This window comes from Erithacus rubecula, assembly GCF_903797595.1.
Source record: "Erithacus rubecula genome assembly, chromosome: 16".
Classification (NCBI taxonomy): Eukaryota; Metazoa; Chordata; class Aves; order Passeriformes; family Muscicapidae; genus Erithacus; species Erithacus rubecula.
In genome coordinates this window covers 16,231,437-16,257,512 of record NC_136668.1, presented here as the reverse complement: position 1 = coordinate 16,257,512, position 26,076 = coordinate 16,231,437, and the positions used below count along the sequence as shown (strand labels likewise).

Here is a 26,076-nt window from a genome sequence, read left to right as displayed (position 1 = left end):
TTACTTAACCAGCCTGACTTCCCCAGGGCTGTGGGCGACCAGAAATGCGCTGTGCACACAGCAGGGCTCCCAGGCAGGTCAGCACTGCTCCCAATCCCCACCCAGCTTCCAGAAGTTCTGGAATATCATGCCATAAGCAAAAATGCTTTGCCCCAAGCTCCGAGGCTTTTCTGCAGATGGTGCTTTGAGAACTCCCAACACTCATGTTGCTGCAGAGAAAAACCAGCAGAGGCAGAAATTGCCTAATGCAGCAGCAGGATTTCCTGGGCTGGGGTGGTTGCCCCAAACAATGCCCGTGCATTTCAGCAGGATGAGGAAAAGCCCCTACAATGGGCCAGCACCTCTGCATCGGGGCTGGCTTTGCTGGCAGATCGTTAGCACGGAAATATTGATCTCACCCTCATAAAGGCTGTTTGTAAATGGCATTTTGCAAGTGCTTTTTATTGCAGGAAGAAGTGCCCGGGGGCATCCAGAGCTCTGGGAGAACAAGGCTCAACCCAGCACGGCAAAAGCAGGAATGGAGGCCCAGCTGTTTCTGCAGAGAATGGAATCTGTTACAAACACACCCTTGGAGAGAAAATCTTGTCTTTTCTCCCACAAATCCCCAAAATCCCAGCCTGCCTGTGGGTACCACAGTGTGGGTGCATCCTGTAAATTAACCCACTCTTAACTGCACTGCTGCAGCATCCTCTGCCTGCAGCACAGCACAAACAAGCAGCAAAAACAAATATAAACCCAGATATCCAGATTTGAGCTGTTGGCAGAGCTCTGCTGAACCAACCACCACCAGAAACTGGCAGAAAACATTTCTCTCCACAGTCATCCAGGAACAGACACAGCAGAGGGTGTGGGAATAGCATGAACTGACACACCTGGGCAGGTTATCAGTGCAGGAATCACTGACACCAACCCTGGGTGTGAGCATTTCCTCCTAAAGCATCAGTAATAAAATGTTCAGCCAAATGCTGCTGTGGCCTTTTCACAGACAATGGGATCAGGAACAGCAAGAAACCTGCCAATGTGAAGTCCCAGCTGGCTGGAGTTGGAATGAGCAGCAGTTTGGGGCAGGGAAAAAGGCAAGAGAAGTCACTGCAATTCTTCTGTTTTATTAGCAAATGGACAGTATCTGGACATGTAAAGGAAATCAGCCATTTCCAACATCAACTCCAATGTCCTTGTCAATTCCTTGCACTGCTCCCAGGTCTCTTTCATACAACCAGAACCTTTGGGTAAACAAAGAACACAGAAACACACAAAAAATACAATATATACACGTTTTTCTCTCACCTCAATGACCTCAGATTTTTGGAGATTAGCAATGCTTTCTTTGACTTTGCAAGTAATATCAAAACACCTCGAGTTTTAAAATAAAAATAGACTACAGTATTCACAAAATAAAACTTAAATACTTTTTTTTTTTTTTTCTAATTAAGGGATTGCTCAGAGCTGTTGGTGATCACAGCTCATCCAACAGAAGCTCTGGGGAAGTTAAGGTTCACAAAACAACATCCATTTCATTCTGCACTGCTCCTGCTGAGAGTTCAGGTCTTGCCATGCTCATGACAGTGCTACTGGAGACTTGTCCAGGTGTGGAAATGGCTAAAAGCAACATGACATTTCCTCTCCTCTGCCCTGTTCATGTATTTCTGTGTTTTATTAAACAGTCACTGGATAAAGTGACTGCAGAGGAGCAGCTCATGGGTCAGTCCCCTCCCTGCAGGAGTTACAGAAACAGGGCAGAAAAGGCAGCAAGAACCAAGGAAAAATTAAATTCATCCTTCCACAATCTCATCCAGGACAAAAAAAAAAAAAAAAAAAATCACAAAACATTAAGTGTGCTTGAAAGGCAAGAGAATCAAAATTTACCAGGGAAATCTGGATTCTGTGATGGAATCCAGGTTTGGTTGTTTCATTTTCACTTCACCTTTCAAAGGAAGCAGAAACTGGGACAAACAGCTACAGGATTTATCTCTTTGGTAACATCTGTGAAAGTCTCTCAGCATTGGCTCCATTTCACAGGAATCATTAAACCTGACAGAATCCTGTAGCAATTTTGTAGGTTTGACTGGGAGAAGAACTTGACCCAAATTAAGCAGGGCCTCTGTGAGGGTGGGAAGGACTGCACAGGAACTGCATCCCTCAGACTCCTGCTGCAGAGCCAGACATGAAGTGAGTAAATCATCCCTCAGTACAGACAGAAGGTCTGGAGTGCATTTTAGCTATTTCCTTAAGGCAGAACTGGGTGACTACTGGCTCAGGAGACAGGCAGAGTTGGCAAACCCAAGCTGGACTGAGTGGCTGTAATATTTTTTTTTCACAGTTCAGTGGCTCCATGGGTGAGTTTAAGGAGGATTTGGATCCCATCACTCCTGCTCACAGCCAGCTGCAGCCTCTCTGTGACACAAAACTTGTGTAAAATACCTGTGCTTCTCTTGGGCTCCTTACAACTGAAGTTTCACTTTCAAAGTTGGTTCCCAGCACAAAGTTGGTTCCCTGACACTGCAAGACTCAGCTGATAGAGGAGGGGGTGAGGAGGCAGCAGAGACCCCTCTGCTCCTTCCAGCTGAGCACATGGCTTCCTCACTTTGGAGGAACAGCCACATTTCATATCTTACCCATTCTTCCCTGGAGAAACAGCATACCCTGGTGACCTGCTCAGCACAAATGAATAAAAGTTTATCTCTGAAACTTCCAAACACACAATAACACAAGAATCTGAACAAGAGGTTTTCCCATCATCTAAAGCTGCCAGAAGTGCTGTTTCAGGGCTGAAATCTCCACAGAACCTACTGCACAGAGGCACAAACCCACACTCCAAAAAGGATCACTACAGACTCACACCACAGCTGCCACTACAAGAGGTTGCATGGAGCAGGTTAGAAATGTGCAGGTTCCTTAAATTTCTGGGATGCCAAGACACTAACTGCACACAGCCTCCCCAGGTGAAAGACTGTCAATATTAAAGGCTGTGACAACCTTGAACTCCACCACAAAAGGGTTTTTCAGCTGAAGGCTGCAAAGGAATGGGAGTAGAATAAATTTTCTTCCAAACCAGGGATGGCATCCACTCTAAGTAAAGAATTTTTGGAAGTGCATTTGTCAAGTTATGGAACCAATTCCAGAAAGTTAAAAGGAAGGAATGAACAAATCAGTAAGAAACAACCTGAAAACCAACCATTCCTGGTTTTGTGGCTGTATCTGTTCTTCTGTCATTTGACTGCTTGCTGCTCTGCCAAGGGTTAAATTCTGATCCTTCTTAGTGACTGCATCCTTTCAGCTGAGATAAATGAACTCCCAGGCAATAGGGCCAGTGGGAAATACATATGTGCTGTGACAACAACATGCCTCCAACCAGGAGGACAGCTCGAGGTCAGCTTTCACTTCCTCAGCCTTCTGCTTCTCTTGTTTTCTTGCCACTGCTGCTAAAATTGCTTCAAGGGCACTTGAGACTTTGGAGCAGAGAAGATTTTTTTTTCTCCTTCAACCCAAAAGGTTTAATATTTACCAGGATCACTGAAAGTAGGATCAGAATGTGGATTGGAAGTTGGTGTAATTTGAGGATCTCTACTGGAGAGCTGAGAAAATAGAACAGTCCAGATTTCCTGCTTAAGGGCACAGCTCCATTTTGCCAGCAGCTGCAATAAAGAGCACATAGTTTATCATGCTTGAAAGCTGCACAAATACCCATCAGGGAAGAGAAATTGCTCTCCTCTAAAACATACATTTAGGTTGGAGATTAAGAGATGTGAGGACAGTTTTGTGGCTCCAGCACAAATCACCATTCCCTGTTTTACCTTTGGGAACAAAGAGTCAAGCTGGAATTTTACCTGGAGAAGGGTTATTAACATTAGTGTGACTGAACAACTGAATTCTTTTTAAACCCTCATCTCTCTAGTACAACAGAGATTCCATGAATTCCAGATTGTTTTCCTGAAGCAATGTAAGAAAAAGCTGCCCCTAAATGTCATTTCAAGTGATCATCTTCACCCCATCTGAGGGTCTGGGGACCAGGGGAGACATCAAATCCAGGTGATAATAATACTCATCCATCCCTCTGGACCTTTCCCAGTGCTTTGCACATGAAAAGCCTCACCACATCCCTGTGAGGTAGGTCAGTATTATTACAGCCCCTTAACACAGCTGTGGAAAGTGAGGCAGAGAAGTTCCTCCTCTGCAGGAGTCTCCCTCAGGGATGGAACAGAGACAAGAAGAGATTTCCCTTTCTCTCCTCTCCTCTCCATTCAAACCTTCATGGAGAAATAAGCAGAGAAAGGAGCTGACAGCAGCACTCCTATTACTCCATTTAGCTCATTAAATACACAAGTACCTCAGAACCAACCCCAAAAACCATCCCAGGACACAAAGCCACTCAATAAATAACTAAATGCATGCAGCTGTGAGCGTGCCCAGCCCCATCACTGATGTGCCTCCACGGCCACTCCGACCAGCGCGTGCCTGATGGTGCGGCCGTGCAGTTTGTAACCGTCCTGCGCCACCAGCGCCACCGTGCCGGGCTGCACGCCCTCAGCTGGCACGTGGCAGATGATCTCGTGCTCATAGGGGTCGTACCTGCCCCCCACAGGGTTCATTTTCTGCAGGCCATGCTTGGCAAAGACACTCTGCAGTTTGGTCTCCAAGAGGGAGAGGCCCTCGTAGATTTTTTTCAAGGTGGGGTTGGGATCGCTGGGCTCCGCCTGGCCGGCGGCGCTCTCGGCTGTTTTCTCCAGGATGTCTGCTACCTCCACCAGGTCCCTGCAGAAACTCTGGATCCCTGCAGGAAGGAAAGGAAGGGAAGCTTACAGGACATCCAGAGCTCCAGCAGCAAGGACAAAGTCACAGTGGTTTGAAGGCACCTTTAAAGCTGCTCATTGATTTGAAGTTAATCGAGCGAGAGCAGGCGGTGCCTTCTGATTCCTGGAATCAAAGCTTCAGCATTAAGAGAATCTAAAGACCCCCCAACATCCCCAAACCAAGGTAGATGCAGGAAATGCACATCCATACCATGAACATACATATAATTGTTATTCCTGACAAAGCAGAGCATTAATGTCTCACTCCAAGCAGTTTTTTGCAACTCAGATTTGTCATTTAGGACTCTGTTCCCAGTCCCACTGACATAATTTTGTCACACAAATGCCCATTCCACAGGGAACAAACACAATGGGGGGAAGCAAAAACAATGCATGGCTATTCAAAAGCACAAAATCCCCAATTTATTCATAGCTTAAAACCATTGTGGAAGGACTGGACCAAAATGGTCCCTGGGTTGGTCATGAAAAGCCAGGCAGGTTTTGTCATTAGAAAAATGGGGTTAGATTGGCTGCATTTCCAGCAGTGGTTTCTTGCACAGTGCAGAAATTCCAGGAAAAGCTGCCTCCCTCAGTTCCATAAATGTCATAACTCCCTGACTGGAATGACACATTAGGGAAACAGAGAAAATGAGGCAATAGTCAGGTGCTGTCTGCAGCTGTACATGTGAACAGGCACAGAACAAAGGGAGAAGAAGGAGATGCAGCACAGGAACAGACAGCAGCCCAGAAACTGCCACTCATTTCACAGAATCAGAGTCATTCAGGCTGCTCAAGACCTTTAAGATCATCAAGTCAGCACTGCCAAGGCCACCACTAAACTGTGCCACTGAGTCTCTTCAGCACCTCCAGGGATGGTGTCCCCATTTCTTCCCTGTGCCAGTGCTTGGCAACACTCTCAGTGAAGAAATTTCTCCTAAAATCCAATCTAAACCTGAGGCTGTTTCCTCTTGTCTTACCTCTCATCAGTTGGGAAAGGAGACTAACCCCACCTTGCTATGACCTCCTTTCAGATGTTCCTCTTATCTACAGATCTTCAAGTCTCACTCTGTGAGCAATTTCTAACAAAGAACTTATTTTTTCTTCATGCTACATATCAAATCCCAAGAGCTCAAAAAACCCTCTCAAAATCAATCATCCTGTTGTTGATTATCCCCAATCTCAGCAGCCATTTTCTAGCACCATGGGTGGAATGTAAGAAAATGCAGCAGCTCTAATTTCAAGGCTGTTAGAATTAAATAAACCTCTTGAGATTCATGCATTAAGGACAAAAAGAGTTTTTCATTCTCAGAGATGGTTCTGGCACAGTGCAATGCCTGAACAGCACTTTCTTCCCCCTTCACCTGCTTCTGCTGCCAAAGCTACAAATCCAGCTTGTTTCACTGATGCTAAAATATTTCTTTTAGGGGTTTTAAACATCTAATCTAGAGATTGACAACTACTGCCCCAGGCTGCATCCACCTCCAATGAACTGAAGCAGAGGAGGCTGTTAATATAGTAAAGGAGATCACAACCTGATGACACAGCTGAGTGTAAAATACACCCTGCCAGAGCCAATCCTCAGCACACAGCAGAGCCTGCATTTTCAACCAAGTCAGCAGAACTAAACTCAGCTGCACTGGGACTATTTAAAATAGTCACAATTCTGTGATTCTGGAAACCTGATAGGACAGGACACAGCTGGACACAGAGAAAAAAAATATTGATTAAACCCAGATATCAAGAGTTCAGGCTAAACATCACAGCAGGCTTTAAAATAAATGAGGCAGGGCAGGACAGGGGGACAGAAAAGCTGCTGGTCAACATTTTCTGCTGAGGCAGGCAGGCCAGTGCAGTAAGCACAGCTCTTCTGCTCACCAAAGAGTTTGGCATCTTCCACAAACTTCTGTGTTCTCCTGCGGACGTTCTCGGAATCTGCCAAAGCCTTTCGGTACCTCTCCTGCAAGCACAGAGAGAACATCAGAGCAGGGGGAAAACAGCTTCCCTCACACTGGAAACCCCTCAGGAAAAAAAGAGAAAGTTGTGCTGGGTTCCTGAATTTTCACACAAAACCAAGTTCTGTTGATTAAGCAAAAAAATGAACTTTCTCAGAAGACCCACAAATACTCTGGGTGTTGGGTGACTGAATTCCTGACCAGGCACTGTCAGGCTGCTGCTGAGATCCTCCTTTCTCCAGCAGGCAGCTCTGACAGCTGATTTCTCACTCAGTGCAGGATGCTCAGGGGGATTATCTCCAGAACAGCCCCAGTGCTGGGGTGTTTAATCCCCACCTCAGTCACGTGTGTTCTTCAATACAGAACCTCATTTCCATGGGCACTTCCCTTCTTGGATAATCTGGATCCAGTGTGACATAAAGCCATTAAGGAGTGTCCAAAGGAGGGGCATGGGGATGGTGAAAGGCCTCAAGGAGCAGTTGAGGGCACTGGGATTGTGCAGTTGGAGACTCAGGGGAGAGTCCTTGGGGTCTGCAGCTCCAATCCCTGTGACAGGGACAGTGACATCACCCAGGGAAGGGCTGGAGCTGGGCCAGGAAGGTTCAGGGTGGATTTTGGGAAAGGTTCATCCCCCAGAGGTGCTGGGCAGTGCCAGAGCTCCAGGAGTGTTTGGACACTGCTCCAGAGATGCCCAGGCTGGAATTTTGGGGCTGTGCAGGACCAGGAGCTGCACTGGATGATGCTGTGCAAATTCAGGATATTCCATGATCCTGTGCCAACAAGTGACACTAACCAGCATGAAGCTACTGCCACAAGGCTGTGAAAGAAGTGACCAGCCCCAGCACACAGCTTTTCCTGCCAGATCACTGTCAGTGCCCTGCTGCTCTCAGATGGTATTTTGGGGAAGGCAGGGTGGAATTTCACCCCCTCACACTCAGGGCACAGCTGCTCTGTGTGTATCACAGCATTCAGGGAAAAATGCAGGGCTGGAAACCAGACCAAACCAAGGGGAGTGAAGCAAAGGCATCCAGCACACTCACAGTTAAATCTCGAACTTGCTCCTCCAATTTGCTGGCTTTGTGCTCCAAGGCACAGTCAGACAGGGGGTGCTTGGGCTCCTCACTGGCCTCCTCTGGGCCACACTCATCTCCTGTGCTCCTCTGCTGAGCTGCAGTGCTGAAAGCACAGGGGGACCCTCTGAAAGACAAACTAGGGACAAAGAAACAAAGCTGAGTTAACTTCAGGGTCAAGGAGAATTCAAGATTAGTGTTATTATTCAAAGCAGGCTCTCTTAAAAGAGGTACACAGGATTCTAGACACAATTTTAGTTCTTTTCAGAAGCCACAATCAGCAAAGAAACACAAAGGTGTTTTTAAATGATTTTATTTTAGACTAACATGGCACACAGAGGCTTTACACCACTTCTTTGGCATACCTTGAAAAGAGTCAGATTTTTGCAGAAACACTCAATAAATGAGGTTGGAAAATACCTTCAAGACCACCAAGTCCAACCTGTGCCCAATCCCCACCTTGTCACAGGCACAGAGCCCTGAGTGCCACATTCAGTCATTCCTTGGACACTTCCACCACCTCCCTGGTCTTTCCCAACATAAATAATCCTGTGATTCCCTGATTGTGTCTCACTCTCCCTCCTCCTTCCTTTTACAAACCAACCTAGACAGGGCTCATTCCTGCCAGAGATTTGCCCAAAGACCACCAGGCATCTCCTCCCACCTCGTGTTTAGCAGCCCAGATGTTTCCTCATTTAAATTTAAATCCTTAATAGCAGGTTGTTAAATGTCCCACAGCACTAATAACAAACTTCCTTTCCCCACCTGAGGACATTTGCATGAGCAGTTTTTATTAAGTGGGTATTTAAAACATCATCTGTATGTCAAACCACTCCTTTTCAACAAATCATGTGCCAAATACAAACCTGAAAGTGCTTTCTCTACTTAAACTTGCTCTGGAGTAGGATGTTCCTCAGACTAATCTTTAAAGAACCAACTGGGTTCCAGGAATGCCAAAACAGGAAAAATTTCATCCTTGGCTGCTGTTTGGGGAACAAGACCCCATGTGAATGATGTTTAAGATTCCTGTCACATTTATTTTATTGACTGATTAACAGCACTTTAAAAGTAGATTAAACTAGAGGGGTGGACAGAGCAGGACCCCTTCACCAAGCCTTCAAAAAAACTCAGTCTGAGGCTTTCTTTGCACATAAAAATGTCCATGGGAAGCACCAGCTACAAAACTTTATCCTTTATCATCTCACATTTCATTTCAAAGAGCTGCAGGGATGGAAATGAGCCATGCCACAGATGAACCAAAGAACCTAAAACACAGCTGAGAAATCTCCCTGGGCCCCTCAGAGGTGACACTCCTGTGTTTTAAAAACAGGCAGTGCAGCTCAGTGAAGTCTTCTGCAGCCAAGAAGCCCAAGCTGGTGAGGTGTTTGCCTCTGCCAGTGGTTGCAGTGCAGGGATGGGTGTGTTTTGTGTGGGAGAGGGGCATGGAGGAGCCAGTGCCAGCTGCCTACGTGGAGCAGGGAGCTGCCTGCATGGACTCCTCCCTGCAGCCTCTGAACCCAAATCCCAAATCTCTCCCCCCGTGCCCTGGCTGTCACCTGCTGCCTGGAAAAGTCACGGTCAAGAAATCACAGCCTGACTCCAAAGGGAATTCTTCGGGTTTGTTATGGAGGGTTGAAAATGCAGCTCGATTTAATCCTTCCTGCAGGATGAAAGGAATTCTTGCAGCAAGTGGCAGGAGCTATTTCCAGCCTGTCCACTGACTGGGCTGCATCTTCCAAAAGCTGGTTTGATCACAGCTACCCTAAAAATAGGCGTGGATCCCACGGGAGGAAGCTGACACATCCTGAAGTGACAGACACGTGGAAGTCACACAAGTTGGTGTCCCAGAAAGATTTACAAAGCCATGTCACAAAAAGCCAGAGAGATAAGGAAGAGCAGAGAAGCTGATTGCAGCCATATGGCTTCAGCCAGTTGTCCTTCAAGATTAAGGATTTCAGTGATGAGAGGGGATTTCTGCTCAGAGGTACTGCGGTGTCACCTCTTTCTGGAGCACCCGACAATTGCAAAGTGACAATCGGCTCTCTCTGAACTGCAGGGTCCTTCCCCACCCCTCTGCAACACTCCCAAATCAGCACGACAAAGCACTCGAGGGCTGAGACACAGAAACATCCGCACTGCTCTCAGCTCTGATTTGGGAGGAAATCTCATTACTGCCAATTCCTCGGCGCTGGTTCATCAGGGAGTGACTCCGGAGATAATCCAGCGCAAGGACGGGATTGTCCCGCTCACCTCGAGGGCCAGGATGTAAAAAAGACCTCAAGCTCTTTGATAGTATCCAAAGATGGTGAAAGACTCATTGCACCTTTTTCTAGGGGGAAAAAGCACACCCACATAAGGGGGAGAATTTCCTGACATGCATCTACATTTAATCCCAAACACAGCTGCCTCTGTGATGTGCTGCAGGTTTATTAAATTACATTTAAATAGTCTTTTGGTGATGTTTCTCTTCTAGACAAAAAGAAAAAAAAAATTAACAGCATTTTGGCTTTTTTTGTTTTCACCTGGCTACACTTCATTGAAATAACCAAAGCACCTTTATGGGTTTCTTTTTTCTAAGCCATATTCCATGATGTAGAAAAGCATGAGTGGACACTGTTCCACTGTCTAAATATTGACACAATTAAATGGATTCTCTTCCTGCGACCACCCAAATCACACTGATAGCAAATGTACTGCCTCACCCCAAACCCAAAACCCGAGCAGTTAATTAACCCGTAATTAATGATGGCTCAGCCGGGCGAGACCCAGAACCCACCCACAGCAGCAGGAAACCACCTCCCAACGTGACTTACCGAACGCGGAAAAGCTTTGCCTTAAAAATTAACATTAATTTAAGCCGCAAAAAAAAAAAAAAAAATCACTTTTCCAGGAAAAAAAGCTTTGTTACCGGGAGTTATTGTGAAGAGAGAAGGACGGCAATGTGGGGTTTTGGGAGTGGCGGGGAGAGGATGGAGATGGGTCGGGGTCTGGCTGTGGAATAGGGCTGGGATCTGGGTGTGGGTTCGGTTTGGGGTCCGGCTGTGGGTTCGGTTTGGGATCTGGCTATGGAATTGGGTTGGGGTCCGGCTGTGGGTTCGGTTTGGGGTCCGGCTGTGGGTTCGGTTTGGGGTCTGGGTGTGGGTTCGGTTTGGGGTCCGGCCGTCGGTTCGGTTTGGGGTCTGGCTGTGGGTTCGGTTTGGGGTCCGGCTGTGGAATTGGGTTGGGGTCCGGCCGTGGGTTCGGTTTGGGGTCCGGCCGTGGGTTCGGTTTGGGGTCTGGCTGTGGGTTCGGTTTGGGGTCCGGCTGTGGGTTCGGTTTGGGGTCCGGCCGTCGGTTCGGTTTGGGGTCCGGCTGTGGGTTCGGTTTGGGGTCTGGCTGTGGGTTCGGTTTGGGATCTGGGTGTGGGTTCGGGTTGGGATCTGGGTGTAGATTCGGGTCAGGGTCCAGATCCGAGCCAAGGCTGTGGTTGGGGTCCGGCTCTGGCTCCGCTCCCGGCGCAGCGCCCGCCCGGGCCCGGCCCCGCGGCGCTGCCACGTCTGTCCCCGACACCCCCGCGGCTCCGGGCCACCCCTGTCCCCTCTGCCCGGTCCCACCCGCCCCACGTACCTGCCTGTGCCCGCTCTACCGGCCTCGGGCAGCAGCGCCCTGAGGCGCCGCAGGGAGCGGGCGGCCATGGCCCCGCGCGGACCGGCCGGGAGCGGCGAGGAGGCGGCAGCGGCGATGAGCCCGCGTCAGGGCGGAACTACAACTCCCACACGGCCCTGCGAGTGGGCTGAGCGCTGAGGGGAAGGCGGAACTACAACTCCCACACGGCCCTGCGAGCGGGCCGAGCGATGAGGGGAAGATGGAACTACAACTCCCACACGGGCTGAGCGCTGAGGGGAAGGCGGAACTACAACTCCCACACGGGCTGAGCGCTGAGGGGAAGGCGGAACTACAACTCCCACAGGGCCCTGCGAGCGGGCGGAAGGCGGGAAGGGAAGGCGGCGTGAGGGGGATGCTCCGCCCGCCGCCGCCGCACACGCGGCTCCGGGATGCCGGGACTCGGCTCCGGGCAGAACGGGCGGGGATTCTGGGGTTTGGCTCCCAGGGGGCTGCTTGTCCCAAGGTGCTGAGCCCACCCCAGCAGCAGCGTTCCCACCCTGTTCCCTCAGCCAGAGAACTGGGCAGGCCAGTGCCAGCGTTTTTATTAAAAGCTGCTTAGCTAGGTACTAACACAGGGCTGTGAAGAGCGAGCTGCAGAGGTTAATTGTGGCAGTCCATAGCATGAGAGGGTGATGGTGACTCCTTTGTTCCCAGCACAAAAGCTGGAGCCTTTCCTTTTCATTCCTGTCCCTTGTTTCTGTCCGTGCTGAATGACCTTACTCTATTTCACTTTTCTGCTCCAACAGCCCTGCTGCTTTGGTTTTTTTCTTAATTTTTAGACTTCCCTTCACTCCATTTTGATCACATGCCTTACCAACCTGAGTCTGAGTGCAGCAGCCAGAGTGTGAATGTGCTGTTCAGCCCTGTCCCCTTCCCTGCTCCCCCCAAATCCAGCATGGGACCCGGGCAGAAAGCTGGCCTGCCTCCATCCCCAGCCCTCTGCAGCACTTCTAACTACCAAAGATAAAAGGTGTCAATTGTTAATTTGCTGACATTTGAGCTTCCTTCATTCCAAGGGAAGGCAGCATGCCCTCACCCTTGCTGCCTGGAGAACAAGAAGGAAATACTGGACAAAGCAAGCTGGAGCCATGAGGCACCTGAGAGGAGACCCTGCAGAGCTGGGAGCAGTGAGCAGGGTGAACAATCAGCATCTCCAAGGTGGCTGGTCCTGAGCAGCTCCTGAATCCCAGTCCTGAGGGGGCCAAAACCCCAACGAGTCTATGGCTGCTTTGGCAAATGTTGACCTGGACACGCTGATTCCGAAAACTGGGCAGTGCCAACTGCCAGCCCAGGCTGTCCCCTCCTTCCTTGGGACCCGGAGTTTGTCCTGGACTCCTGGCTCTGGGGCAGGCTCCCCCCAGAGCTGGGTTTCCCAGCAGTTTGTGGCCCTGATCCACAAGAACTCCCTTTCCCCACCCTCCTCCCAATCCCCTCCCATCCCCTTCCCCTGTTTATAGTGGTGCTGCTGTGGGGGGGACTGGGAGAACGGCTCTTCCCACCACGCCTTCCCAGCACCCTCCCAGTGTCCTGGAGAAAGGGGCTGGTAGCTCCTCCGTGATCCCCACTGCGTGTTCGGGGCTTGGCAGCCTGAACTAAGTCTGCTTCTTTTCCCATTCCTGCAGAGAAAGGAAGAAAAAGAAAAAAAGGATGAGGAAACATCACAGGAAAAACAACACTTTAAGGCATCCCTCCCTACTGGAGACCCAGCATTTTCCAAGCATTTTCACTGAATTGTAGGGGTGATGCTTTCCCTCTCCCACCCGCCCTGCGCTTTCATGATTTCATGATTTCATTATTTCATGGTTAAACAAGGGGCAAAGACAGATTTCCCGTGGGGCACGGAGGAGAGGGAGAGCTCAGCAGGACCTTGGCTTTCCGCAGCACACTGCCTGTGTTGGCTGGGACGATGGAGGGGCTTCTCTTCCTCAGCTCTGCTGCACAGTTCACAGGGACCAAGTGCTCAGGGGGGTTCCCGTTTGCCTTGTTTGTAGTTTCCTGTGGAAAAGGAGGAGCAAGAAAAGCTCAGGAAACCCAGAAAGCATTGACAACCAGATTAAAACAAACAAACAAACAATAAAACATAAACTGTACTGAGATAAAAGCTGAGGTGATGAAACTGTCCACAATGGGACAAAGCCACAGGGATGTCCCGTCTCCCCACAATACCCCAACCACAGTTTCTCGCAGAAGTTGGAGCTCTGAGGATGAGGAAATTGGGATGCCTACCCCATTCTCAGCCTTGCTGGTCACGGCCAGCCCCAGGGCCGGCCCTCCTGCCAGCGACTGCTTCAGCTGCTCCTTCACTTCGGTCAGCTTGAGCTCCAGATCCACCCGAGACTCCTCCTTGTGCCGGCAGCGCTCCTCCAGCAGCGCCACCCGCTGCTGCAGCTCCTGCAGCCCCGGCCCTGCGGGCACGGCTCGGCTCAGCGCGGGGACAACCCACCCATCCTCCTGCACTGCGACACTAGGTGGGGCTGCCAGCCCGGCAGTGCTGCAGCCAGCCCGGCTGCCGGCCCAGTGTCCCTGTGCCAGCCCGGTGTCCCTGTGACAGCCCTGTGTCCCCGTGCCAACCAGTGTCCCTGTGACAGCCCGGTGTCCCTGTGACAGCCCAGTGTCCCTGTGACAGCCCGGTGTCCCTGTGCCACCCCAGTGTCCCTGTGCCAGCACAATGTCCCTGTGCCCAGCCCAGTGTCCCTGTGCCAGCCCCGTGTCCCTGTGCCAGCCTGGTGTCCCTGTGCCAGCCCCGTGTCCCTGTGCCATCCTGGTGTCCCTGTGCCAGCCCAGTGTCCCTGTGCCAGCCCGGTGTCCCTGTGCCAGCCCAGCTCTGTACCTGAGCACCTCGAGCAGCCCTGACCTACCCGTGCTGCCCTTCATGGCTTCCCGCAGCTCCCGCTTCTCCTTCCTCAGCAGCACCAGCTCGCTGCGGATCGCTGCCTTCTCCTTCTCCAGCTTCTCCTTCTCGGTCAGGAAGCGCCTGGCGTCCTCCTCGGCCCGGTTCTTGCCGTACCTGTACTGGTTGGCACCTGCAGGCAGGGGCAGAGCCCATGAAGGGCTGCACAGATGGCACCCATGCTGCAGCTGAGCCCAGCCTGCAGCCACGGCTGCACATCCCTCTGGGGAACAGCTCCACCCCGCGCTGGCAGAGCCCTGGGGAGGTTTGTGGGGACTCACTGGACGCGTGTCTCTTCACTTTGACTTGCGGGTCCACCCGCCGCGACTTCTCGCTGCAGGACGAGGCGTGGCGCTTCACCTGAGCCCCCCCTGGCCGCCCTGGCTCCTCCTCTGCCTGCTGGGAGGGGAGAGAGAGCTGAGACACCTGCAGGGCCATCCCAGCCTGGCCACGGCTCCCTGCGGTGGGAGCAGCCATGAAGTCGTGCTCACCTGAACCTTCTCATAGGGAACATCATCGTACACCACCCGAGAGGGGTCTGCTCGCTGATCCTGGGAGGAGCTGGCCCACCTGCAGAAGGAGAGGTAGGGTTTTCCTTCCCAGAACATCCTAGCCAGCCTCTCAGGGAGCCCTTCCAGCATCTCATGACCCTTCCCTACCACACCCTTCATCAGCGCTGAGGAAACCCTTTCAGCTTCCCATCCTGCCCAAGGGAACAACCCCTGGGGCACTGACTGAGATCACAGCCCAGCCTGTGCCCGTTCTAGGGAACCCCAAGGGCCAAGGATCCCCATGGCCAGCCCAGCACACAGCCCCTGGCACAGCAGGAGCACAGCCTTACAGGTAGGAGTGTCTCACGGCCGTCACGATGTTGGCAATGGTCTCCACATCCACATAATCATAGTGCAAGGCCTCTGGTGCCGTCTGAGATCCTGTTTCCACCAAGAGGAGACCCAACCAGCGGCCCAGATCTTCAGAGCAGCTTGCCTGGAGGGCGGAGGAAGAGCTGAGGTGCACGCCCAGCTCCCAGCCCCTCATCCTCGCTTGCCTCCCGAGGGAGGGCAAAACAAGGCAACGCTTCCACGGGTAACACCAACCACCCCAAGGCTCACCTCGAGCGCCATCAGCTCGTGGCCGTGGCGCAGGATGCGGAAGGCAAAGGGGTGCTTGGGGCCGAGGCCGGGCAGCACCTGGCAGCCCCGCAGCGCCACGGCGCCCAGGGGCGCGCGCAGCTCCGCGCGCTCCTTGTGCAGGTACAGCGTGTTGTCCTTGAGGCGACACCAGCGCTCCTTCCAGCACTGGTTCACCAGCACGCTCAGGTAGCCTGGGGTGGCAGGGGGAGGGAAGGGCGTCACTGCTGGGCTGGGCCTCGGGCAGGCTTTGGTAAGGTAGGTTACAGCATGGCTTCCTATCATCCAGCCTTTCTGTGCCTCAGTTTCCTCCCCAGGTAGCCAACTGGGCTCGGGGAGCTGCCAGCTCAGTGCCACACAGTCCCACAAGGTTGATTTTGGGGACATGGGTGACCCCTTGTCATCACTGGAATTTGCAGAGCCAGGCTTGGGCAGCATTCTCCAGCCCATAGCAGTGTCACAGCCCCACAGTGACATGGGAGAAGGATGTCACTCCCCACTGATCCCACCCCACTCCCAGCCCCATCTCTGCCCCCAGCCCACACAAACCGCAGCAGGGGATGTCCTCCTCGGTGGAGGAGGTCTGGGTGTCCTCAGGGGATGGCTTCTTCTTGGAGAAGCTGATGATCCTAGTGATCTTCTTCCCTGCTGCCCGGCTCATCGAGCCCTTCAGGTCAGCCAGGCCGCTCTTTTTGCCTTTCCCTGGAAGGACAGGGACATTGCTGTGTGACCCTGCTGCATGTCCTGGCATCCCAGCTGGCTGCAGAAGATGCTGCCCAGGTGTGGGACACAGCTGTCCCTGGCTGGTGGGCAGTGGGGACAGGGACTGTACCATGCTCGCCGTGCTCTCTGCGGGTGGCTGGGGACCCGGTGTCACCCATGGCCACGCTGTCCGAGTCTGAGGTGTGCTTCTCCTGGGACAGCCTCTGTGGGAGAGCAGAATCCCATCAGCAGCATCCCCCAGCCCTTCAGCCCCTGCACAGGGCTGGGCTATCCAGCTCCTGCTCCCCTTCTCAGCCCTGCAGAGCTGCTGGGAGAATGGCAAGGACTCCTCGTGCAGCCCCACACAGGAATTTGGGGTTCTCCAGCCCTGTGTTCTCTGGGTTTGTCCACACAGGACCCTTAGAAACCATCACCTTGTCCAGCTCCATCTTGCAGGGCATCACTGGGGAGGTGGGGGCTTCCATCCCACCTGCTGCTGGGCTGCTGGCTTCCTTTATCACCTGCAGAGACAGCCCCAGCTATCACTTCAGAATGACCCAAGGGCCAGGGCTGCCCTCCCTGGCTCAGCTCCTTCACTTCCAGAGCCAGGCTGAACCAGGGGACAGGTCCTGGTACCCAGAACTCAGGGAAGCAAACCCAGACTGGCACTGCTCACACCTTGGCCCCTTCAAAACTGCAACTTCAGCGATTTTTGGACATCTCAGAAGGGAGACACTTAGGTGCCAAAGCCAGCATCATCCAGCTAGCACAGGACACTTTGTGACCCCCGTTTTAAGGTGTGGGTGTCCTGGGTGTGTAAAACAACCCCGTTCTCCCACATTTGGGGTGCCAGCTGTGCTGGCGGTGTGCTCAGAGGCTCCTTTCCCACCCACCTTTCCCCTTGCTTGCAGCCCCCACTTCCCAACCCTGAACAAAGGCAGGAAAGGGCCCTGGGGCAGAGGAAGGGGAGAGCAAACATCCCCCCAGCCGGGGCTATCAGCGCTGGAGCCGCCCAGGCCCTGGGAAGTGGCCGATAAGAGCCAGGAGCAAACCCCCCTTCCCCTTCCAGCACCATTCCCAGGGCATCCCCCTCCCCAGCTCAGGATGCCAAGGGGACTCTGGGGATGCCCCAGGGAGGAGCAGTGGTACCTTGAGCCACTCCTCAGCCTGCTCCTTGCTCTGCACTGCCAGCACCAGCGCCTCGGCCCCCGGCAGCGAGAAGCGCAGCTCGTGCTTCTTGCGCCGCCCGTCCTTGGGCACGTAAATGACGTTGCAGGTGGCCAGGGGCACCTCCACGTGTGGCTGCCGGTCCTTGGAGCTTTTGTAGCACTAAGGGAAGCAGAGAGAGCTGCTCAAGGCTCAGCCAAGCCTGGCTGGCTGGCTGCTGTGCTGGGAGGTCTCACAGATGGCATGGGGTCTCAGGGCTCCTCGCTGGTGGCACAGGTGGAGGTGGTACCCAAAAATAGGGGAGCCCTCTCTTCCTTTGCAAGGTAAGAAAGGGCAGCTGCTGCTTGGGTGGCAGGGGCTTTGTTTGGATGGTAATTTTTTTCCTTCAGCTTGGGCTCAGCCCACCCTCCCAACCCCCCAGGAGCTTTCTATGCCCCCCAGGCCAGGCTCACCAGCAGTTTGCCATCCCTGATGATGGTGAGCTGCTTGGCCCACTGGCCAAAGCGCTTCTTGCGCAGGAGGAAGGCGCAGATCCGGCAATCCTTCACCAGGTTCATGGAGGCCTCCTCCGAGGGCCACTGGTGTGTCAGCTGCTGGCCCTTGGCCTCCTCCTCCTCCTCGTCATAGGACTCGTAAGAGCTGCTCATGGCATCCGAGTCATTGTCTGCAAGGAAGCAGGGGAATCACCCTAAAAGGTGCCACACACCCTGCCAGGGCTCCCCATGGCTCCAGACAGAGCTGGGCTGGGTGCCAGGAGAGGTGGATTCTGTGTTACCCTCTGGAAAGGGCAGAGTTTGGCACCAACCCTCTCCATTTCCTTTGGAATCCCAGCAGGATGCTCACGGGCCGAGTGCCAGCCCCAGGTGCATCTACCCAGAGCTTTGGGCTCTGTTTATCTCTTTGCAAGCCTCACACTTGCAAATCCTGGTTCTCCAGCCTCAACCCCAGCACCCCCAGCCCACTGCTCAAACCCCACCTGGGGCTGGACTTTTCCAAAGTCAAGGACACCCAGATACCTACAGGAATTTTTCTGCTCCCCGTTTATCCTGGTGACAGGGTAGTTGCTGTCTGCATCCTCGTAATAGCCGTCCTCGATGGAGTTGGGGGGGCTGGAGCTGTCTGCAGGGGAAGCACAGGGAGATGGGGCTGCTGCACCCGGTTTTCCCTCATGGATGCTCAGTGGGGCACAGCCAAGTTCACCCTCCCAGCATTGTTCCTCCCATGCCTCTGATCCCTGCCTCATTCCCAGCCTGGCTGGGAACAACTCCTTGCAATAACAAGTGGGATGGAAGGGAGTGGGACAGCGGTGATGCTGGTGGGAGCAGAGACAGTTCCTTCCCCAGGATGAGCAGTCCAGTCCATCCACTGAGATCTGCCTGCTTCTTCAGGGGGATTGTGTTGGGTTGATGTGACCAGAAATGTGAATTCTGTCCCCATCTGCTGCAGCCGGGTGTGGCAGTGACCCTGATCTCCTGGCACACATTCTCTGCTAATGGGTCATCTTTAAACCAGCTGGGCAATCATCTTCATCTTTCCCATGACCCACCCTTCATCCAGGAGGTATCACCTGTTAATGGGCCATTGTTTAAAACTGGGTGTGGCAGTGACTCATCACTGTGGGAGATATCTCCTGTTAATGGGTCACTGTTAAAAACTGGGTGTGGCAATGACCCTGATCTCCTGGCACACATTATCTGCTAATGGGCCATCTTTAAACCAGCTGGGGCAATCATCTTTATCTTTCCATCCTCCCTCCAGGAGATATCTCCTGTTCATGGCCACTGAGTCCCAGTGCATGACTGATAAAATTCCATCATCCCACTGGGAGATGCTCCAGCCAGGGGAGGAGCCAAGCCTTTCCTACCCAACTAAAAACTGAGATTTTGGACACCAAGGCATCTTCATTCCACTGGATTCCAGAGGAAAACCAGACCCTTCCTCATCATCCCTGGACCTTCAGAGGAAACTGCACCTTCTCCAGGAGCACTGCTCCAGCTGAGCCACATCTGCCCCTGCAGGAGGATGCAGCCACCATTGAATGGGACTGTGCCACCACCCTGACTGACTGAGGGTGTCAGCTTGGATTCTGACTCTGGCAGAGTGGGATTGCTCCTTGTAATCCTGCATTTCTATTTTAATTTTCCTAGTGAAGAACTGTTATTCCTAATTCCCATATCTTTGCTGGAAAGCCCCTTAATTTCAAAATTATAATAATAATTAGGAGGGAGGGGGTTTCCATTCTCCATTTCAAGAGAAACTCCTGCCTTTATTGGCAGACACCTGTCCTTCACACCAGCACAGGGATGCAGAGGGCAGCTCGGGGGGCTCCCCCCACCCTCCTGCTGGGCTGGCTGGAGCAGGACTCACTGCGGGAGGTGATGTACTCGGGGGCCTTGCCCGGGCCCAGGGGCAGCGCCTCCTCGTAGTAATCCTCAGGAGGGGGAGTGGTGGGCAGAGGAGGAGCAGGATCCACAGGAACCTGGAGCAGAAATGAGCCAGCATGAGCCAGGCAGCAGCAGGGGCAGAGCCCCAGCAGGGCACAGGAAAGGTCCCACCCTGGGCACTGCAGGGACAGCCAGGCACTTACAGGTTTGGCTGGCTGGTCCCCCGCCAGCTCCAAGGCAATGCTGTCACTGGTGTCCCCCTCCTCCTCCTGCATGTCCTGCAGGTCCCGCAGGTCACAGTCTGCACGGGGTGAACACAGGGTGAAGGGAGCAGGAAAGCAGAGCTGGACATCCCAGCTGTGCCCTCCAGGGATCTCCCTCCATGGCCTTTCCCTGGGAAGGTGCTGGGAGATGGGAACCACAGCTGGAGCTGTGGATTCCCTCATGGCCACCCCCCAAACAGCTACAAAGGAGCAGGAGCAAGCTCCAGAGTGATGATGCCCACTCTGGACACAAAGATGCAGCTGCCACCTTTCTTCCAAAGGACCCCAGGACCAGCATGCACCCAGCATGACCCCAGGGCACCCCTCCAGCTCAGCCACACGTACCAAACTCCTCAAAGAGGGACTCCACAAAGCTGGTGCCATTGCCCAGGGACGCTGTGTTGACGTACATGTAGTCCACATCCTTCCCTGGAATTGGGGGGATGCTCTGAGCCTGGGGCAGGCACTGGCACCCCCTGTCCCCACAAACAGCAGCAGGGACACAGAGCAGGCTCTGGGGATGGAGGAAGCCCCAGGAAAGCAGGATGGGGAAGGCTGTGCAGCCCCAGGTGCACAGTGCTGGCCTTCCCACGGAAACCCCTGTGCTCAGCACAACCCAGGGCAGGAAAAGCTCTGGGAAGCAGCGTTTCCTCAGGGAGGGGATCCAGCCCTGCTGATCCAGCCCTGCTCCGGGGCAGGGAGGAGCTGCAAAGGGAAAGCAGGCAGCAAAGTGCCCTGAGGGGCTGAGCAGGTGCTGGGCTCATCCCTGCCCTGCAGAAGCTTTTCCCTGCACTGCTGGGGACACCTTTGGGAACAGCCAGTGGCACCACAGGAGAGGCACAGACCTGCAGGAGGCTGCAGCTTCTGCAGGATGGTGGAGACAGCCAGCTTCTTCTCCTGGGTGGTGGCACTCAGGTACTCGTGGTCCAGCAGCTTGAGCAGAACGCTGAGCTCTGGCAGGAGCTGGTCCAACACTGAGGGGAGCAGGAAAAATCCCATCAGTGAGGGGGATGTTGGGATGCTGGGGTCAGGACAAGGCAAGATGGGCTGGAACTCCAGCAAACCTGGAGCTCTGGATAGGGCAGAAAGGAAGAGCTGCAGTTCTTCCCTGTGCAGGATCCCTCCTCTCCCAGGACACCCCAAACCCCAGGCTGTGGTGTCACCCACACCCCCATGCCCTGCCATGTGTAGGACACGTCCCATCACAGCCACCAGCTCCGTGTCAGGGCTCTGGGCCAGCCCAGAGCAGAAGGGCAGCCTGGTTTCTATTAATAGTGCCAGAGCAGGCAGGGAGGGGGGCCAGGGGACCCTGCTGGGCACCAGAGCTGAGGGTGTTTGATAAGGCAGAGCTGCTGGCAGGGGCTGAGCTCAGCAGTGCCCTGAGCTGGGCACACTCAGCACGGACACAGAGCTCTGAAGGCGCCTTTGTTTCCCCCCAGCTGAGCTGTCCCCTCCATCTCCCTTGTTAAACATCCTCCAAAATACAAGGGGGGGAGGGAGGGGGCAGTCAAAGAGGCCTGTGATCCCAGGAGGGCACGCTGAGCAGAGCCTGGGGGAGAGCAGGGAGGCAAGGAATTAATTTCCTTTGCTCGTTAGGCTTCCAGCCTGAAGGAGCTTAATGAGGGGGGCTGCAGGAAGTGAGGGGAGATTGCTCAGGGGGGCAGCAGGGGATGGGGTGACACCCAAGGTCACCTGGCAAGCAAGGACCAGCACAGGCACTGCTGCAGGGACTGTGGGAGTGAGCACAGAGCTGGGACAGGGGACAGGGGACACATCTGCTGTGCTGGGGTGGGCACTGGTGTCACTGGGGCTCTGAGGCAGCAGGACAGCAAAGGGCTCCTGGGGAGGAGGGGGTGGGATGTCAGAGTGACCACAGTGACACAGAAAATGGACCCTGTGTCCCCTGCTCTGGGACACCTCCAGAGCTGGATAATGGATCCATCTGCTGCTTTCTGCTGGGGCTTCTCCTGCACCCACAGTCTGTGGGATCACCCACCTCCCTGCAGGCAGCCTTTGAACCCAGACACCCCAGGACAGCCAGTGACACCAGAAACTCTCTCCCCTCCACGTCTCAGAGGCAGGATGGGAGATGTCCATGAGCTCTCTGAGCCTGGGAAGGCCAGGACCTGTGGCAGCAGATGGCTTTAGCATTAACTAACAGGCCTGGATGGGCTGGGGGGAGCCAGGGCAGCTCTGCTGGGGGATGGGGTGACCCAGGGGACAGCACCAGGACACTGCTGCCATGCAGGACACCAGGACATGCTTCCCCTGCTGCCAAACCCTGCCCTGGCAGCAGCACCCAGCACAGAGCTGCATCTCCTCCAGCCCCTCTCTCCACCCTACAGCAGCCCAGCTCTATTTTTAGACCCCACAAGTGCTCCCCTCCTCAGGGACCCTTTTCCCAGCACAGAGATAAGGTCTGGACACAGCCTGCAACTGCAGAGCCTCCCTGCCCCTCCCCAGCTCTGCTCCAGCACAGCAGCAAAAATCAGATCCTGCTCCAGTAACCTGCAGAGAGGAGGAAGAGGAGGAGGAGAAGGAAGAGGAGGAAGAGGAAGAGTCTCTGGCCAAGCCAAAGCAGGAGTTTCCTGGTGTAGAGACACAGCTTTTGCAAGGGGAGAGATAAGACAACCCCATGGAGTTCTCACTCTGAGAAAAGCCCAGTCTGCAGTTGAGAGAGCCCTGGGGAAGGGGAGATGCTGAATCACAGCTCTGAAATGCAGTGGGAGGGGCCCAGGGACCCCCATCCTGTGCCACAGCTCTCCTGCCTCCGGCCAGGCTTCCTCCAGCACCAGGTGATGGAGGGGCCAGGGGGGGGGCCGGGGGAAATCGGATGCTGGGAGTAACAGCCATTGTTTGTAGCTAAAATAAAACCCAGGCACAAATAAATTCTTCCTGTTGGCACGGGCAGGGCCCTTGGCTGCTCTGCCTGGGCTCCTTCCAGCTGCCACCAGCACCAAACAAACCTGGGGAGCTCCTGGGATGCCCTAAATAGGTGGGGACAGCACCCAGTGACACCCCAGCCCCTGGGGAGCCCTGCAGGGAGATCAAACTGGACAGACAGACCCAGAGGAGCTCTCTGCAGCACACAAACTGTGCTCACCTGCCCACAGCTCACCTGCCAGAGCCACACAGTGCTGGGACACGTCCCCCTGCCTCACTGGGGCATCACCAGAGGGGTGGGATGCTGGCAGACCCCTCCAGCCCCAACACTGCTGCTCTTGGAGGCCTCCTGGGCACTTTGCTGAGCCCCCAGGGCAGTTCCTGTTCCCATCCCCATTCCCAAGGAGGTGCTGGGGAGGAGGAAGTGCCTTGGTGGGGGCGGCTTGGCGCTCCCAGAATTGTTCCTTTGTGCAGGGGACAGGAGGACAGAGCTGCCTGCACCCTGCCAAGTGGGCAGGAGAGGGGCAGCACTGGAGATGGCAGGAGCCAGCCAGGCTCTGCTCCCATTCATCAGCACCTGCTGCTGTGGGGCAAACTGGGATGGGCTAGGAACAGCAGCCTGGAAAACACCCCTTCTTCCTGCCAGTCTGTGCTGCTCCAGGCCAGAGGGGTTGGAGGGAAAAGCCAACCATTAATGATCACACTTGAACCCTGGCAACATCCCCTGAGAGTGGAAGATTTGCTGAGGGGCTGCTGGGTGCACATGAATCATCTCCTCCCTGCAAACAAGGGCCCCTTGAGTGGGGCGGATCTGACTCTGCATCCAACAATTCCAGCACTGGGGGCTGGCTCCTGCCTGCTGGGACCCTCCCTGCCCCTCCAGCTGCCCCTCACTGGGAAAACTCAGCGATCCCACTGCCAGTTTGGGTGCTGCAGCATCCCTGGGTGTTGAGGAGCACAAATCTCAGGTCTCAGCACATCCCCACCAAGCAGGAGCAGAGCAGCCATGCACAGCTCCTGGGGCTCTCACCATCATGGCCTTGCAGCCATTAATATCCTTAGCTGATAGCCTTGGAAAATCAATTTTGGGAGATGAACGTGAAACCTGATTGCCTGAGGGGGCACAAAGCCCCCCTGGTTCTGCCTCCCAGAGCAGCAGCAGCTTCTCCCATTACACAGGAGCCTGCAGGGCTTGGAGGGCTCCTCTACCCCAGGAGAGCCAGCAGAAAGGTTAAAAAACACAAAGAGTGCCCTGCCTGTGCCTGTTGAGCCTCCTCCAGCTGCTCCAGACACCCCAGCAGCTCTGGATGTTGGAACCCTGAGAGTTTTGAGCTTTCTGTGCTTTCTGACACTGACCCCCAAGAGAACACTGCTTCTGTCTTGAGGCCTTGGAGAAGCTTCTAAACTTGAGTGCTGGAGTTAAATCACACAGAAATGTGTGATTTCACATAGTGAAGAGTTTTAAATTTGAAAGTTTTAGAATACAGTAATATAGTAATATTTTAGAATATATTCCAAAAATCAAGATTTAGAATGTAGTATTCCTTTCCCACACAGCTCCAGCAGCACCAGCTCAGCCATTCCAGCTGTGCTCATGGCCTGTCCCAGTGCCTTTGGCAGCAGAGGCTCCTCTCCCAGGACAAACAGCCCTGCACAAAGCCTTATCTCATGGCCTTGCTCCAGCCACTCACCCCCCAGCACAGACCAGTCAAGCCCAGCCCAGAGCTGCTCCCTCTTCCCAACCCTTTGCCTCGCCCTGCACAGAGCAATTCTGAGTCCTCACCACCTCCCAAAAAGGGGGGAAGAGCTGTGGGACACACCTGGAGCCCAGCTCTGCCCTGCACAAGGGAATTGGACACCAGCAGGACTCCAAACATCCCCCTGTGAGCACACTCCTTCCTGGAGGAGATGCAGTTCCTCACATCCCCCTCCCTGTCTTACACGAGGAAACAGGAGTCCTGAATAGAGGGAAGTGTAATTACAGCCTGATAGAGAGTGCAGAGGGCAAAGATTATCACCTGCAGTGGTGTCCCTGGCAGCTCACACACTGCAGGAACCATCACTCACTCCGGGGGCCAGAGAAGCCTCTGCCCTGGGTAATTAGATAAATGGGAACAAGGGCATCCCACCCAGCCCAGGGACAGGAGGACAGCCCAGAGGGACCCTCCTGGTGGTGCCACACTCAGAGCAGGGCTGTGGGTGGGAAATGTCCCCCTCAGTCCCACTCCCCACCCTGCACACTCCCCTGGGCACCCCAATCTTTGGGCAGTGCCTCCCCAGCACAGCCATGGGGCACCAGAGGGACAGAGGCTCCCTGAAGTGACACTGCTGCTGGCACAGCCCCTGCTGCCTCACAGTGCTGCAGGTAATAATTAACAGGCTGATTAAATCACCAACAAGCAGCTCTGTGTGACCCAGGCTGCCAATGACCCCCCTCACTGCCCTGTGCTGTGGCAGGACCCCTTCTCCAGGGGCTGCTCCCCCCTTGCTCTGAATCCTGCAGAAGTTTGTGGCTGTTTGCTTTAGCTCACCCAAAGCAAACTTTATCCCCCTGACCTGGAGGCTGCAGCTACCCCCCACCCAAAGGAGCAGGGGCTGCTTGCTGGCTTGTCCCTCTCACAACTGAGCACAGAGAGATGCTGAGCAAATAAAATCACCCAGGTGAGAGATCTCAGAGTGGCCCTGCTGAGTCCCAGAGCCTCCAAACTCTGTTCCTAACCACAGCTAGGAGGGGCTTCCAGCCCCAACTCAACACAGTCAGCTCTGGAAAATCACATGGAGCAGGTTTAGCACTCCCAGACTACATTTTAGCACTCGGTGCCAGGCTCAGACTACATTTCAGGACTCGGTGCCAGGCTCATGGCAGGATGCTCCAGCCTGGGAGCAGGGCTCAGAGGCTGCTGGCTGGAAAATACATTTAAATAATGAATGAAAAAGAGAGGTTTGAGATGCCCTTTAAAGGAATAGTCAGGCAGGGGCAAGACCTGCTGAGTAATGTATAAAAAACAAGCTTCAAGCAGAGGAGAGATGTTAGGATTACTCAGAACCCAGAATAAACTGTGTTTCCTCCAACCAAAATTTTTGGTGTCGGCCTTTTCTAAACAAACTCCAGCAACAGGTTGGCCTGGGCTCCTCTCCAGCCCTGGGATGGTGTCCAACCCTGTGCCCACCCTCTGTGGGAAACCTGCCAGGCTCACACC

General features: G+C 54.0%; 2 protein-coding genes and 1 long non-coding RNA gene across 8 annotated transcripts in view; 1 reads left to right on the top strand and 2 right to left on the bottom strand.

Annotated features, from left to right (window-relative positions):
- LOC306808967 overlaps positions 1-26,076 on the top strand; it is a 129,031-nt gene that overhangs the window by 1,225 nt on the left and 101,730 nt on the right. Inside the window, exon 2 of the long non-coding RNA XR_013776130.1 lies at positions 450-2,173. This is a non-coding gene — a long non-coding RNA (uncharacterized lncRNA). The remainder of the gene's footprint in view (positions 1-449; positions 2,174-26,076) is intronic.
- On the bottom strand, positions 1,108-11,570 carry GRPEL2 (GrpE like 2, mitochondrial). Of its 4 annotated transcripts, none has more exons than XM_079320012.1 (5): positions 11,419-11,570; positions 7,783-7,951; positions 6,666-6,747; positions 4,570-4,771; positions 1,108-1,223 (listed from the first exon to the last, which is right to left on the bottom strand). In XM_079320012.1, exons 1-5 carry the CDS (start codon positions 11,484-11,486, stop codon positions 1,145-1,147), a joined length of 600 nt encoding a protein of 199 aa, XP_079176138.1. In that variant the 5' UTR covers positions 11,487-11,570; the 3' UTR covers positions 1,108-1,144. The 4 variants fall into 4 exon arrangements, with proteins under 4 accessions (XP_079176138.1, XP_079176135.1, XP_079176137.1 ...); XM_079320009.1 differs by lacking the exon at positions 1,108-1,223 and adding an exon at positions 2,323-3,635; XM_079320011.1 differs by lacking the exon at positions 1,108-1,223 and adding an exon at positions 2,323-3,013.
- AFAP1L1 (actin filament associated protein 1 like 1) overlaps positions 11,985-26,076 on the bottom strand; it is a 115,999-nt gene continuing 101,907 nt past the window's right edge. Inside the window, exons 2-19 of one of the 3 annotated variants that reach the window (XM_079319992.1) lie at positions 20,839-20,967; positions 20,339-20,422; positions 19,934-20,031; positions 19,714-19,825; positions 18,367-18,465; positions 17,799-18,010; positions 17,329-17,508; positions 16,614-16,700; positions 16,310-16,403; positions 16,027-16,179; positions 15,460-15,671; positions 15,189-15,334; positions 14,839-14,917; positions 14,629-14,746; positions 14,316-14,480; positions 13,684-13,862; positions 13,324-13,452; positions 11,985-13,073 (exon numbers count right to left, since the gene is read on the bottom strand). In XM_079319992.1, coding sequence (XP_079176118.1) covers positions 13,050-13,073; positions 13,324-13,452; positions 13,684-13,862; positions 14,316-14,480; positions 14,629-14,746; positions 14,839-14,917; positions 15,189-15,334; positions 15,460-15,671; positions 16,027-16,179; positions 16,310-16,403; positions 16,614-16,700; positions 17,329-17,508; positions 17,799-18,010; positions 18,367-18,465; positions 19,714-19,825; positions 19,934-20,031; positions 20,339-20,422; positions 20,839-20,967 — 2,300 coding nt within the window. In that variant the 3' untranslated portion in view covers positions 11,985-13,049. Of the gene's footprint in view, positions 13,074-13,323; positions 13,453-13,683; positions 13,863-14,315; positions 14,481-14,628; positions 14,747-14,838; positions 14,918-15,188; positions 15,335-15,459; positions 15,672-16,026; positions 16,180-16,309; positions 16,404-16,613; positions 16,701-17,328; positions 17,509-17,798; positions 18,011-18,366; positions 18,466-19,713; positions 19,826-19,933; positions 20,032-20,338; positions 20,426-20,838; positions 20,968-26,076 lie in introns of all 3 variants that reach the window. The other 2 variants (XM_079319993.1, XM_079319994.1) reach the window with 2 other exon arrangements.

Bases quoted from the DNA above. Each gene is read 5' to 3' on its own strand.
- GRPEL2 (XM_079320009.1), bottom strand. From the start codon at position 11,486: ATGGCCGCCCGCTCCCTGCGGCGCCTCAGGGCGCTGCTGCCCGAGGCC. The intron at 4,772-6,665 runs GTGAGCAGAAGA...TCCTTCCTGCAG, and splicing joins GGAAGATGCCAAACTCTTTG to GGATCCAGAGTTTCTGCAGG. The intron at 3,636-4,569 runs GTACGACCCCTA...TCTTTATTGCAG, and splicing joins ATGAACCCTGTGGGGGGCAG to CTGCTGGCAAAATGGAGCTG.